The 15421-nt window shown below is 50.1% G+C and overlaps 1 protein-coding gene across 1 annotated transcript in view; it reads right to left on the minus strand.

Annotated features, from left to right (window-relative positions):
* SMARCC1 (SWI/SNF related, matrix associated, actin dependent regulator of chromatin subfamily c member 1) overlaps positions 1–15421 on the minus strand; it is a 65573-nt gene that overhangs the window by 20548 nt on the left and 29604 nt on the right. Inside the window, exons 19-22 of the mRNA XM_042022290.1 lie at positions 14804–14863; positions 10356–10614; positions 8960–9121; positions 1178–1233 (exon numbers count right to left, since the gene is read on the minus strand). Coding sequence (XP_041878224.1) covers positions 1178–1233; positions 8960–9121; positions 10356–10614; positions 14804–14863 — 537 coding nt within the window. The remainder of the gene's footprint in view (positions 1–1177; positions 1234–8959; positions 9122–10355; positions 10615–14803; positions 14864–15421) is intronic.

The following is a 15421-nucleotide window of genomic DNA, read 5'->3' on the forward strand; positions in this document are numbered from 1 at the left end:
CCAAGCTGGGTTACTCTGTGGGTACAAAAACTCCTGAACTGAGATCACAGAATCATGGAATGGCTGGGAATATGCAGATTTCCAAGTCCTGAGTGAGTCTTCCCCACTTATCTCTTCCCAAATGCCCCTGTATATCAGGGAGGCAGAAGAACGACCTGAAAACAGAGTGGGAAATAACCCCAAGGCTGCATTGATCAGCCCCAGGTTAGTCTGAACTCCTCATGTGGTGAAGGAGGCAACAAGAAATATTTCCTGTTGCTGCAGACTCCAGAAACAACCATCCCCATTTATTTATCAAGAATGTAGCAGGAATTACAAATGAAATTAATTATAGCTTTAAAATTAAATTTACATATAAATATATAATTAAAACATTAGTTTTATGAAAATACATATTAAACAACATTATATTAATATATAAACAAATAAAATAGTAATCATTTAAATATTAGAATAATTTAGCAGTAATTGAAGAGCTATCCTGCAATTCCAGGATCCCAGTTTAATCCCAGTTCAGGTGTGAAACACTCACTGCAGTTTGAGGTACCTGTCTGTGGACGCAGGTTATGAAAAAGCCACAAATGTGTTCTTGTGGTCATTATCAACAGGCTGAAGGATAACAATAATTGGTGTCTAAATATCTGATCTTTCTGGGCAGGGTGGATCGCCCCCAGCATCAGGAGGACACAAACACGTCCATGCCCAAGAGCCAGCCCAGAATTCCTGTGAGGAGGATTCTCCTTGAGCAGCTCAGCTGGAGGCACGTGGGGCACAAATGGCTGTGGAGTACTGGGAGTGCTCCAAGCCCTGCGTGCCCTGGAAGCCTTGCTGGCAGGCGTTTGCCAAAGCCACTGTCCCAGGGCAAGGTGACACTTCAGGGCACCCCCCGGCAGGAAAGCCCACGGGCCCAGCTCCTTGTGCAGCTCCAATCCCAATTCCCACAGCATCAGCCAGCTCCCAGCTCCTCCCAGCCCAGCCTTTCCTCCCCAGGACCAGGAACAACTGCTGATGCCTCACTGCTGGGATTTAGGACTCAGTCACCGAGAAGAAGCTCTGTGGAGGCTGGAAACTGTGGACACACAAGCAGCACAACTGTCCCCTGTCTTACAGGCACCCTAAAGCTTGGGAACTCAGGATTTAAGTGCCAGAAGCCTCCTGCCAGCAGACCCAAACTCACCTTCTCTGCCTGCTGCCCCTCTGCCTCCGTTTCCATCTTCTCTTCCTCAGCTCCATCTGAGAAACAAAGAGGGAAGTTTTCAGAATTGCCCCCACAGCCACTCACCACACTCGCTCTCTATTTTGGGCTTAACTAAAATCTGCTGCTCTCTAACAGTGGCTTCAACAAAGTCCCAGCACTGAACTCCCACAGACCAGGCTGCTACAAGCCCTGCCCTGTCCAATCTGGCCTTGGGCACCTCCATCTCCCTCCAGTCCTACCCCAGACCAGACAAGGCCCAACTGGTGTGAAAGCGAGACCAACATGAGGAAAGAAAAAGAAATAATAAAGATAATGATTAGAGAGTCACTGTTCCAGGGGCTGGATGGATGCACCTCCTGGCAGGAGTGGTGGAAGAGCTGGGAGTGCATCCCTGTGCTCCAGACACAGCCCTTGGCTCATTCCTTTATTGCTTTATGAAACATTGGTTTTAAATGTTGCTATAATGACAGCTGGTTCCAGAGATCAGGGGATAACAGCCAGCCAAGGAAACACCATGGAGGTGCTGGATAATGTGCTACTATCCCTGATATTTTGTTGGATTGTTCAGAAGACCGAGAAATCCCGATTTATCCACAGCTCTGCAAGGAAGGACAGGGAGGAAGCACAGCCTCGTGGTCCTGGCCCAGGATTTCACAATTTAATGTACAGAGGCATTAAAGGAGCTTATTTAGATCCTGGACTGGGGCGATGCAGAACTGCTGGTGACAAGCCCTGATCCATCTCTAAGCTTCTGAAGACATCAGCTGGTGCTGGGGGTTCTTTTTCAGTAATCCTCATTTTCCTGCTAATTCCTGTGTGCTACACTGAGGAAAAACAAGGTACAAAGTGTCCTCCTTGAATAGCAACAGTTCTGTAGAGAAGTTTTTACACAAGTCCCTTCCATATATAAGAAAAACCAACTAAAATGTCTGACTGAAGGGTAATGGTTTTCCTCATGGCCTATTTTAAGATGATAAACCCACTTATCTGAACTATCTGCCACCATAATTCAATTTAGGGAGACTGGGGACATTCTTCCTCACAAGTTTTATCTCAGAGTTAGGATTTAGTGACCCAATAATGTCACAGGGAAAATCTCGATTAGATTTTGTCAGACAGCTCTTTCAAGCCTAGAAGCAGAGTTCCAAACTGGTCTTAAAAGTGTCATCCCTCCCAGGAAAGGGAAGGATTCAATCCTTTAAGAAAACTGGATTCAATCCTTTAAGAAAAAAAAAGGGGAGATAAAGTGCAAAACACTCTGAGTGTGCCCAGCTTGGTGGAGCTCAAACAAAAAAATACTGCACAGAAATACCCAAATTTACATTCTTGGGTGGGGAGGATCATCAGGATCATCATGGGCAGGGACACCTCCCACTGTCCCAGGCTGCTCCAAGCCCCAGTGTCCAGCCTGGCCTTGGGCACTGCCAGGGATCCAGGGGCAGCCACAGCTGCTCTGGGCAAGAGACCAATCCAGGGACCACAGGAGCTGTTGAGGGACTGATGCTGCTGCTGTGGAGGAAGTTCACTGGATCCCAGAATGAAAGGCTGGAAAAGCCCTCCCAGTCCATGGAGTCCAGCCTGTGCCCGATGCCCACCTTGTCCCCAGCCCAGAGCCCTGAGTGCCACCTCCAGGCTCTCCTTGGACACCTGCAGGGATGGGCACTCCAAACCTCCCTGGGCAGCCCCTGCCAAGGCCTGACCACCCCTTTCATGGGGAAATTCCTGCTGCTGTCCACCCTGAGCCTGCCCTGACCCAGCCTGAGGCCGTTCCCTCTCCTCCTGTCCCTGTTCCCTGCCAGCAGAGCCCGACCCCACCGGCTGCCCCCTCCTGTCAGGGAGGGGTTCCAAACAAACAGGACATCCCAGAAAGACAAACTGCTTCCCATTCACTCTTTAGAGAGGATTTTCTCAAGGAAAAGCACGCAGAGCATCTCAAACTGCCCTTAGATCCTCCCTTGTGCCAGGACACATTGATGGACACCATCCAAACCCAAGTGCTCCTTCCCATTCCCAAGGACACCCTCGGAAGAAAAGGGACGTGGGACACTGAGATTATTGCAAACAGCCTGATTTAACCTCGCTTCTCTGGTTCTGGCTGCAGCAATAAATGTCAGGTTAAAACCAGGCTGACAACTTCAGACAGGTTGTAGTCAATGGTTTTGGAAAGTGTTTTCCTGCATCAGCTGCAGAGCCCTGACGCGCAGCGACAGCGCGGTGGCTGCAGCTCCCAGCTCCCACGGGTGGGACAACTCACGTGCAAGGGACAACAGATTAAATGATCCATTATTAGTCTGGGGGGGAAATGGTTTGCCTGGGTGGAAGCAGGTTTTTGGTTCTAAATCACAGACTGCTCAAAGTATCACAGAATCAGTGAGGCTGGAAAAAACCTCTGAGACCACTGATGCCCACCTTGTCCCCAGCCCAGAGCACTGAGTGCCACCTCCAGACTCCACCACCTCCCTGGGCAGCCCCTTCTAACATTTAACATCCTTCCCACGAAGAATTCCTCAGGAAGTACCTCAAAACAGCTGAGTCTGGTAAAACTTAATCCCTAATTCCAGAATGAAAGGCTCACACAAAGCCCAAAACATGCCTGACCTTCTGCACAGCCATGACAGAATTGCCTCTGGCCCCTGGCACAGACACAAACACAACTGTACTGATTTTCCTGTGTGATCTAATGAGCTTAATGAAAATACATCCCAGAGGAATCGATCAGTTGGAGATCTGTGTCCCTGGGACAAAGGGGGAAGCCCTGACTCTAAGGAGAAAACCCCTGAAATCCCTTTCCCCTGCACCAAAGATACTCTTGAACTCTCTCCAGCAGGTTTGGTATTGCACCTTGCAGGATGTGGGATCACAGAATCCCAGATTCATTAAAACTGGAATACACCTCAACTCTACCCTGTGCCCGATGCCCACCTTGTCCCCAGCCCAGAGTACTGAGTGCCATGTCCAGGAATTCCCCCAACACCTCCAGGGATGGGCACTCCAAACCTCCCTGGGCAGCCCCTGCCAAGGCCTGAGCGCCCTTTCCATGGGGAAATTCCTGCTGCTGTCAACCCTGAGCCTCCCCTGGCCCAGCCTGAGGCCGTTCCCTCTTGTCCTGCCCCTGTTCCCTGAATGAAAGGACGTTTCTTAGGTCAGGAAGAGGCAGATGGTTGTGAGCCACCACAGGACACCTCTCACGAGGGAAAAGCCACTGGGAGATGAGGAATCATCACCTCTCCAAGGCCCTCTTTGCCCCTGAATCAGCAGTATTCTGTTTCTGTGGAATTCTGTTCTGTCTTGCACATTATCTCCAAGAACACTGAGCCTTTTTTCTAACACAAAGAACTTGGAGCTGAGCTCTGCCCAAGCCGAGTGACTTCACAGAGAACTCAAATGGACTTAGGTCAACAAGGAAACCTGTGAAACATCTCCCTGCTAAGAATTCCCTGCGTTACCAAAGAGATGCAGAAGCAGCAGGTCCGGAACCTCGGCCATCGTGAGAGGAACAAACAAAGCTCTGCAAACAAAAGCAGAGTCACCTGCCTCAGTTTCAGCTCAGCAAACAGTTTAAGGTGCCCTCCAGACATCCCAGACTCCTTTGTTTTCACTGAGGCAACACACAACCTGTCACAGACAGGCTGGAATATTAATATTTAATTGAGAGGAAATACACTGTAGCTGTGGAAATATCCTGGCTCTGGGTATGATAATGATGCTGTTATCCAAACCATCATTTACATTTCCCACAATAAATCAGGGCTGCACAGCCACCAGAGCTGCCTCTGCCCCTGCCTCACACAGCCTGGGGGCTCAGCAACAGGGGGGCTCCATGGGGAAGGCTGAGGGAGCTGGAAAAGCTGCTGGGGGAGCTGGAAAAGCTGCAGCAGCTTCAGTGTGAGCCACACGAATTCACCAGGAGAGGACTGAAGGGCTCAACCCCCCCGTGGTGCAGACCCAGCCACCAGGCACCTGGACACACCCAAAGCTGAGGAAGTGCTGTGCAATCCCTTGGTTTAGGAAAGTTTCCATCACCTCAGAGTTCTCGCCCTGGAGAGCAGGAGGGAATCTCCCCACCAAACATGACTAAAATAACTCCTGTGTGGAAGTGCCCTCCCTGTGTGTGGTTTTCCAGTGTGTGTGCTTGGGCGTGAATCAAAGCCATCCACAAAGTGGTGAATGTAACCCTCCACTGGAGCCCTTTACAGTGTAGGGATGCAGGAAATCAAACCACCATTCCCTCACTCACTGGCACAGAGCAGCTCCAGCCTGAGGCCCCCAGGACTGGTGGCAGTGGAAATACTTGTTGGAATCAGACCTGAAATGCTCAAGTAATTCCAACACAGCCCCTTCAGAGGCTGCCTCGAGAAATCAGTGTCCTTAACCACCTCTGGAAAGACATTAACAAAGACTTCCTAGAAATCATTAAATACCACAGGTGTGCTGCATATTCCCCTTCTCTGGAGCTCAATCCCAACCCGAAGAGCTGGATCCTCCTTTGCTCCCCTCAGGTGATTTTCACTGACACAGCTGCAGAGCAGCTCCAGTGATCTGTTCCAAAACCTGCACTGGGGCAGGACCTAAGAAAGGTCGTAGTATTTATTGTGGGGAACTGTCTTAGAACCTTAGAGCAGAGTGCCCAGAGCAGCTGTGGCTGCCCCTGGATCCCTGGCAGTGCCCAAGGCCAGGCTGGACACTGGGGCTGGAGCAGCCTGGGACAGTGGGAGGTGTCCCTGCCCATGGCAGGGGTGGCACTGGGTGGGCTTTAAGGTCCTTCCAACCCAAACGTTTCCATGACTCTATGAAAGCAGAGGACAGAGTCCACCACACTCACCACAGCATCTGAACCACTTCAGTCTCCTCGTAACTCCACTGAAGCCTCACTTTATCAACTTAAAAGGAATCACCACCAGCTTTTAGAAAAACTGACAATGAAGACTTAGAAGAGGAGATTCTTGGGTATTAACTTAAGCTCCTCCAATCTGTTCCAGTCATTTTCCCTTTTCACATTCCCTATTGACTATAATTTACTGATATTAAAGAGTTTTAAAATGATTATAGAGCTCTGACATAATTTTGTTTCTGAAATATAACAACTAATGAACTTTAATTCTAGTATGGAACCCTAAGCTGATACTTTTATTTATCCATAGTTGCATTTAAATATAAAACCAGCATTCTGTGATTCCATTACTTGAGGGACAGGACACAGGGAATGGCTTTGAAGAGAAAGAGGGCAGGGTTAGGTGGGACATTGGGAAGGAATTGTCCCCTGTGAGGGTGGGGAGGCCCTGGCACAGAATGCCCAGAGAAGCTGTGGCTGCCTCATCCCTTAAAGTGTCCCAGGCCAGGTTGGATGGGGCTCACCTGGGATAGAGGAAGGTGTCCCTGCCCATGGCAGGGGGTGGCACTGGATGGGCTTTAAAGCCCCTTCCACCCCAGCATCCTTTGATTCTATGACAATGTAACAGCCAGTGAGCTTTAATTCCCATCTGGAAGCCCCAGCAGATGTTTTGATGCCTGTGCAGCTGCGCTGAGGTACAATCCCCCCGGCGTCCGAGCACGGCCACAGCCCGCGGGATCCTCTCTGCCATGGACACTCGGGGTCCCCGTGCCCAGCTCAGGGGGGTGGGAGGCACCACAGATTGCTGAGTGACCCAGTTCACTCGGGCTGAGCAGCTCCCCCAGGGAGAACCATCTGCTCCTGCCCTCATTTACTCCATTAGTCACAGCCCAGTACAAATCGCATTAACGGCGCCGGGGCAGGGCTGGCCTGGAGCTCCCCACGCCGCTCCCTCAGGACCTATGGTGGGGTGGGCACCTGCCCTGAGACCCCCACCACTGACGGGCACTTCAGAGTCCCCACTTCCAACCTGGGCCCAAGTTCTCCCAGAGAAAGGGCCAGAAAGGGCCAACCTGGCAACGGGGAAAACGCCCAGGGTGGGGCTGCAGACTCGAAGCAGCAAACGTGTTATGGGGGGACATGCTCAGGACAGGGGGAAATGGCCTCAGGACGTGCCAGGGGAGGCTCAGGGTGGCCATCAGGAGGAATTTCTTCACGGAAAGGGTTGTTAAATTCTGGAAGGGGCTGCCCAGGGAGGTTTGGAGTGCCCTGGAGGTGTCCAGGGAAGGCCTGGCTGTGGCACTCAGTGCTCTGGGCTGGGGACAAGGTGGGCATCAGGCACAGCTTGGACTCTGTGACTTTGGAGGGCTTTTCCAACTGCAATGATCCTGTGAGGTCGTTAACAACCCACAGTGACACCTGTACCGTGAAATATGGGAAAGGGGAACAAAGACTGGAAGAAAAATTTAACTTAAGCTGACCTTATTTTAAAACAACTATGAAATTAAACTCAGCCCCAGACAGAGGAGCACTGAGATTTGGTCTATAGTTCACTTGTAAATAAACCCCAAAGCCTTGTCCTTCCAGCAGAGCTTCGATGCCTGCTGTCAGCTCTGAGGAACAGGGAGCAGCAGATATTCCAGATGTTTCTCTTCCCTTTCCAGCACAAAGTGCACATCATCCCAAAGCACCAAGCTGCTCATGGCAAGTCTGTCCCACTGAGTGCAGAACTGAGAGATGTGACAGAAGGGCTGAGTGGTTTGTTTGCTTCTTTTCTATTTAAAAACTATCTTGGTGATTTAAATGGCATTTTGAAATCTCATTTACTGGGTAGTTGTGCAGTGGACATTAATGCTATAAATAGCAGTCTTCCATGGGTAGCAGTTGATAACTGAGGAGCACCAAACACAGTCCCTTGTGATCCCATCCCACAATCTGGCACCTTGCTCGTGTCCCTGGATGGGGTGACAGCAGGTCAGCTATGAAATGCAGGAGCACATCCCAAATGCAGCCTCCCGGTCGAGCTCCATCACATCCTGCTTAGCTTCACCCAAAGCCAGACGTGCCTTTACACGTCCAGTCACTAAATTCACTAAAATCATTTGTGATAAGCTGAACAAAGAAGGAGCCAACAGTGCTGAGAGGAAAACAACAGTGACAAGATGGTAGATCTGCACCCAAACGAGGAAAGCAAAGTCTGAGGGAGCCGTGGGTACAGAGTAAAGTGTCTGCTCCTCCTGCTGGGGAGAGCCATGAGGGTCCCACAGAGAGGGGCCACACAGGGCTTCACTTCCCAGGGAGCTGCTTTGACACTCCAGAGTCATGAGGAACCAATTGGCACCAGCCAGGGTTTCAGAGAAGAGACTTAACAGCAGAATATTTGCTGAACATGACAGAAATGAAACCAGAGCTTGTTAACACGCACAGGTAATGCCCAGCAGAATTCCAGCACAACTAGAGCAGGACTGGATTATCATGTGCCAGTCCAGCACTTCATCAGAAATTCCTCTCCTGCTGCCTTCGCAGTGAGCAACAGACTCAGAGTGCCAGACTGACCTTAAAACCCACTGCCCAAACCCCTCAGCTTGCTTTGTCTTAACCCTGCAAAGGCAGCATCCTCCAACTGCTCCAAAACCCCAGCTGATGGAATATCCTGCTCTGGTATTTTTGGTCAGTCCACTCTGTGCATCCCAAGCAACAGCATTTCCACACAGTGAGAGCAGGAAAACAAACCCCTGAAACTCAAGCCACTCCTGAATTCCTTAGTTCAGTGTCCAAGTCAATCCTGCAGTGAGCAGAACGACCCATCCCCTTCTCCACACCCACAACTTCCATCTCCTGCTGGAGGTGGACTTAGGGCTCATCAGGACTCAGAAGAGAACGCCCCAAGGAACCCCACCTGCAGCACTCCCCGGGGAGGGAGCACTCACCCATCTTCTCAGGCTCGTCGGGGCCGGTGCCGGCGATGCAGCTGCTCTCCAGGCCGTAGGTGGGATCCACCTTCCCAGAGGCTCGTGCTGCTTCCTGCACTTTCTTCACGTGGGCTTCCACCAGCTCCAGGGGCACCTCCTCTCTGACCCGGGAAAACTCCTCTGTGGGACAGGACACAGAAACTGTGGCATTCTGGGGCTTTTGCAGCAAATTAGGTCACGTTTTCTCTGATCGGTGTGCAGGTAAACCCTGGGACAAAGGGAATTCTCAAATATCTGAGTTCCTTCCTGTCACATGAGGTAGCTGATTTTGTCTTTCAGATGTGGCAGTAAAGAGTCTCCTTCCAATTATATAAATTTGTGTTTTATGTGGAAGAACAAGGAAAAATGTGAAAGGAACTATTTTATCAAGTGGACACATCCAGTGTTCACTAGAGACTTGAACCCTCCAGTGCAAGACGCACCTACCCATAACAGGAGGTGGAACAGGAGGTCCCTTTAAGGTCCCTTCCAACTCAATCCAATCTGGGAATTCTAGGATCTCTGGCAGATAATTTCCCACAGGTAAAACTGGAAGATTCACACTGAATTTACCCGGAGCTGCACTGGTGACAGTGGTCAGAGGAACACCATCCACCAGGTGCAAACACATCAGGAGCACTGAGGGCAGAAGGGAACACCAACCATTCCCAGGCACTCAGTGGCCTCTTGGAGCCACTCCAACTTCAGAGTGCCTGCGTTGGGAGGGTCTGGAGCCCATGCAGTCCAGCCCCTGCCTGGGCAGGGGCACCTGGAGCAGGTGACACAGGAACGTGTCCAGGGGGTTTGGGATCCCTCTGGAGAGGGAGACTCCAGGCCCCCCTGGGCAGCTGTTCCAGGGCTCTGCCCCTCCTCCATGGAAAGAGGCTCTTCCTCCTGCTGAGCTGGAACTTGTTGTGTTTTGGTTTGTGGCCACTGCTCCTTGTCCTGTCACTGAGCAGAGTCTGGGACCATCCTCTGGCAGCCCTGGGGGAGATTTGTGTGGATTGATGGGATCCCCTCTGAGCTTCCCTTGTGCAGACTGACCAGGCCCAGCTCCTGCAGTCTCTGCTCATCAGAGATGCTCCAAAGCCCTGAACATCTCTCTGGCCCCTGCTGGATCCTCTCCAGCAGCTCCTTGTCCTTGTACTGAGGAGCCCAGGCAGAACTGCACATGATATTCCAGCTGTGCCTGACCGGGGCAACGTGGCTGCAACCTGGGGATTTCCGGAAAGCAGAACACAAACCTGGGAACAGCAGAGCTTTTCCTACATAAACAGTACCCCGATTTCCGTGTCTTACTCATCACTAAGGGCTCGGAACCCCTTTGGCAGGAGGGGCAGGCAGACACAGGGTGAGGGCCGGGGCTGTCCCGTACCGAGGGCGGCCTTGGCGGCGGCCGAGGCCACGCGCGGATCCACCACGGAGGCCAGGAAGGCCACGGTGCTCATGACGGGGTTGCCCGACTGGCTGAAGGGCACGGGCTGGTAGGCCAGGGGGCCCAGCGAGGCGTCCGAGTTCTCCAGGTAGGGATCCTCGATGGGCAGCCGCAGGAAGTGCAGGATGCACTCGTCCTGCGTGCGGCTGCCCACGTGCTCCGACACCTTGTTCCAGTCGTCCTTGTACATCTCCAGGGCCTGCAAAAGGCAAAACCAGCGGATACACACGGACTGCTGGGGAAAACAGCGCTGCTTTGGGCACAAAGACTTTCCATACTGGCTATTGTGGTGATGGAACAATAAATGGGGACCAGACAACTATTACAGATCTTTTTTTTCTGGTATCAAAATTATCTGCAGAAGAAATACGAGCATTTCCCTGGGGTATCAGTGACATGGATGCCACAGGGACCATCACATGAGTGGATGCTGTTACTGTATCAGAAAGGACTGTCAGAAGACTTGGGATTTACTAATATTCACACAGTAGGTGTTCCCCACCTGGCTTCCACAGAGAACTGAACCTGCTGTTCCTACCAAGTCTCACAACTCTTTAATTCCCATCACTCCCCCCTGAGCGCTCTTGCGTTCCCTCCCTGAACACAGGAAGCTCTTTGGGGCAGGAACAGGATTTATTTCTCACATATGGACCAGCTGTGATGGCAAAATCCAGTCTATAGATCCAACAGATGTTATGGAAGTGGAAAAGCATCAAACCAATACACCAGGGGAAAAGGGAAATCTATCCCACATCCTGAGGCCAGGAGAGAGCAGCTCTCCAGGAGCTCTGCACCAGTGTGATTCCTGTTAATATCCAGGCTAACACATCATTACTGGGTAGATATGGCACCTGATAAAGTAAGAACTTCCAGATTATATCAAAGATGCAATTCTGAGTTTCAGTCATTTTTAAACTTCCTCAAGAAAAGTCTTAAAACAATTTTACAGCAATGAGCTCCTGAAGGCCCTGTACTAGTTCCTGAAAAACCAACACATTAATCCTGTAAAACCCTCCAAGTCACAGCCTAATAAATTATTACTCCGTAACAAGCCATTTTTCTCCCTGAAAATCGTTTTAGTGAAGCATCTGGACAGTATCAAATAAATACTGACATATCCTGAACCATTAACTGTGACATTTTTGAGAGGATTCATGGTGCATTCACCCAGAAAAGGCAAAAAAACCATTTGAGACTCTGGCAGAAGATGCTCAATGTGACAATGGGTTTTCTCAAGTAAATCTCTCCCACAAGGCTGAGAACTCCCAGAAATCTCAACCTTCAGGGTCAGTCTCAACCTTCCAGACTGACTTAACTCCCAGAGCAAGGAGGGAGAACTCAGAGCTGGGCTGGATCTGCCAGAGGTCCCGGGGAGGACACGCCCAAGGTGGGAGAGCAGAGCACAGAGGGAGACGATGCTCCTGTGCTGGGGCTTTCAGCACTTCCCAGGGACAAGGGGAAGATCCAAAGTGAGCCACCAGCCTGGTGCTCAGAGTTCCCCCATCTGGGAAGGGCCCAGAATATGTAACAACTTCTATGGAACACCAAGGCCATGCTGGATGGGGCTTGGAGCAACTTGGGATAGTGGAAGGTGGGGTGGGGTGGGATGAGCTCTCAGGTCCCTTCCAAACACACTGGTTTCTTCAGGAGGAAAAGTGTTTCAGTATTTGTTCAGTTAAAACAGAACCTCTGAGAATTCCTCAAGGACAAAGTATCGACCTGAACGGGGCCCTCAGGCCCATCATGGCTGCAGGAGGTCAGCTGAGGTCATGAAAATGCTCCTGCTTGCAAAGATGTGGAAGCAAACTGGCTACAAGGACAGATAATTCAATGGCAAAGCATCGGAGATCCAGCACGCCTCAAACTGGAGAAGCGCTCCCCAGCCCCCTGACCCCAGAGGGTTTCAGCTGAAACCTGGCTCAAGTTTCTCTCTCACAGCCAGGTCTGGCTCCTTAACTTGGGTGGGGAGGGGGAAACCCCCCATGTATCTCCAGAAAGCCTCTGGCTCCCTGCTCCTTCCCTGCCAGCAGCAGCAGTGGGATCAGCTGGGCAGTGCCCGACTGGGAACGGCCCCGAGGAGCTCAGCTGGGTGGGGAGAACACCCAGGAGCTGCTGAGAGCAACACCACGAAGGGTTGTGAGAGCTCCATGGGAGGAGCCACTTGGCTTGGGAATGAACCTCGACAGCCTGGTCCCCACCATGGGAATCAACATTCCCCAGCCCTGCTGAGCCCTCCTGCTGCCCCTGGGATCTTCCAAGGGGGCTTTGAGCAAATGAGAGACTGCTCAGCTCAGTAGGTCACACTCGAGGGAGATACTGATTCTCTGCTCAGCCTTTACTTCCCTTTCCCTAACTGCATCTCTGGCCTCTCCATCCCTGTCTCCATTCTTAACCCCACCAGCACACGAGATCAGCTCTGCTTCTCAACCCCCAAATTGCTGCTTTCTGCTCCTTCTCCTTCCCCGTCTGTTGTTTTCCTGCCAGACAAACCCTCGCTCACAAGAAATGTCCCTCCTAAAAATAGCTGAAAATGCACTTAACTCTGCCTGAGCCGTGGAGACACGGAGGGGGCTGTGCAGGGAGGGTTGGTTTGGGGAGCAAAACTCTATTTCCTCCCCCAAATTATTCAGTCAACAGGCAGAAGGCCAATAATTATTTCAGATACGATTTATTATTTGGAACTTCACTGCATATCTATCTGCCCAAAGCTACCCTGAGGATTTAATTGGACTGAGCTGGCTTGTTACAGCTGAATTACTTATGCTTGAACTGATATACTCTTTACTGATTTATTCATAGAGCAAATCCATGAAAAAGGAGGAACAAAACCATTATTAATTTAAACTCATTAAATAGGATTGCAATCTCAAGATTTAGGGGGGTTTTGGTTTATTTTATACACAGAGTATGTCACTGGATTATTTCATGAGGCTACAATGTGCAGTGTATGACCATAAGCTAAAAACACACCAACCAATGAATTTTAAATATAGTACTATTAATATTAAATATTTAAATAATACATTTAAATAAATAATAAAGGAAAGAAGTCAGGGTATCAAGGCATTAGCCTTGTTTCTCCCTACAAGAACACCATGGAAAACATCTGAGCTGTTTACACCCTAAAAGCAAAATTTTTCCATGTGCCAATAGAAAAGTATTGGCTAAACAGTGAATATCAACCTAAAATAAATAGAAATAAAAGAGAGATTTTGGCTGTTCGATGACCACACTCCATATGTGTAAAGGCTGAATCACAGCTGCTGATTTGGCACTGACACAGGCCCATCCTCCAGGCTTTTCCCTAGGAAATTAACTTTTCAATGGGTTTATTGACACATGGGAAGACAAAAAAGCTGAAACAACCAGGCAATTGCAGTTTGCTTTGAGCTCTGCAAGTAACACCCAACAAAAACACAGCCCCAAACTGGAATTCCTAGAACTAAAAATTACATTAAAGGAAAGAAATCAGCCATGCAGCCTCTCCATCAGGAAAATGTTCCCGTGAAAGCAAAGCTGGGGAGAAGAGATTTTCTTTACAGGAAGTGGCAGCACTTTAAATTATTTCAGGCCACTGAGATTCTTCTTCTGCTGAAGCAGAGAGAAACAACTGCCCTGATGTGAGAGCCCAGAACAGGCCTCTGCAGCTCCTCGGGAGGGTTTCCATCCCCACTGCAATTCCAGGAGATCCAACCATCCCCGTGTGGCTCCAGAGCTTCACATGAAGCCACCTGGGGCCACCAGCCAGCAGCAGCTCCTGGAGCTCATTGGAAGGGACCTCATGGAGTCATCTCAGGGATTTTTTTTTTTGGTAGACTTCCAGAAAAAGCTCAAAGAACATCCCAAGTGCAGCTACAGGGAAAACGAGGAGGAGATGGACAGGATGAAGGAGCTACCAAAGAACTCCCCTTCTCAGATGCCTCAGCTGTTTCTCTACCAGTTCAACTTCCAAAATGAGCTGTTTCCCTAAGCTGTGGCATGGCTGGGGTCTGGAGTGATCACCAGAATTTCCAAGTGTTTATCTGAGTGCCAGGTAAACCTTTACCTGAATTACTTACCACTATTTGAACTACTTACATTATTTCCTACTGTCAGTGAGTCCAGCTGAATGAAAACACCTCTCTGCACTGCAAAACCTGTTCTTGACTCATACAAAATTCTTAAATGCTTCATTTCTGGCTTGCAGGTCCAAGTTAGAACTAAACCTTAAACACAGGCAGCCCCTCTCTCACAGAGATGCTCCTGCCATCTCTTTTTGGTAGCAACATTCTTGTAGCCATGATGGCAATAGTCAACTAGCTCCAAAAAATGCACATGAAGATTTTTAAAGCCTGAACTACCCCTGCTGGTTTGGTTTCCTACCCTTTGGCTTGGCCTCATGAACTCACCTCTAACAGCAGCAGTGTCTCCTGCTCTGTCCATTCTCTGCCAGCACTTGCACCTTTACTCTACAAAAGACAGGAGGGGAAAATAAAGGTGAAACACAGGACTTGCACAAAACCTTGTAGAAGAAAACACTGAGGAGGAAAGGGGAAGAATCTGTTATTTGATCCACTCAAACCTCCCCCCTCCAGCAGCCCCTGTGACCCCGTGCAGGGGTTCATGTGATTTACCCCTCAGTGAAGGCACAGCTGGGGGTTACACATCCCAACTTCCCATCGTGCCTTCCCAAGCTAAAGGAAAGGAATCTGGCACATTTTCCTCCCAGTCATCCGTGCCTGCACACACAGCAAAGAGGATTTCCCTCAATAGTAAACCCCCTCTGAGTGCTGAAGGCAGAGTGGGCTGTGCATGGTCCAAAATAAGTTAATCTATCTCCAAGTTCATCAGTAACTCAGCAGAGAAATAACAACTCTTCACAGGGGGATGAGCTGTGTGAGAAGGCAGAGTAGTTCCAGCAGGATCATCTGCACACCCAGCAATCACCTGCTCCAAGGGCTGCTGCTCCCCAATCTACACCTTGTGGTAAACTGCTCAGATTGGCTAAAAACCCCAAATTCATGGTG

This window comes from Corvus kubaryi, unplaced genomic scaffold (genome assembly GCF_017639235.1).
Source record: "Corvus kubaryi isolate FWS band 111438036 unplaced genomic scaffold, C.kubaryi_AGA036_p1.0 37193, whole genome shotgun sequence".
NCBI classification, from domain to species: domain Eukaryota; kingdom Metazoa; phylum Chordata; class Aves; order Passeriformes; family Corvidae; genus Corvus; species Corvus kubaryi.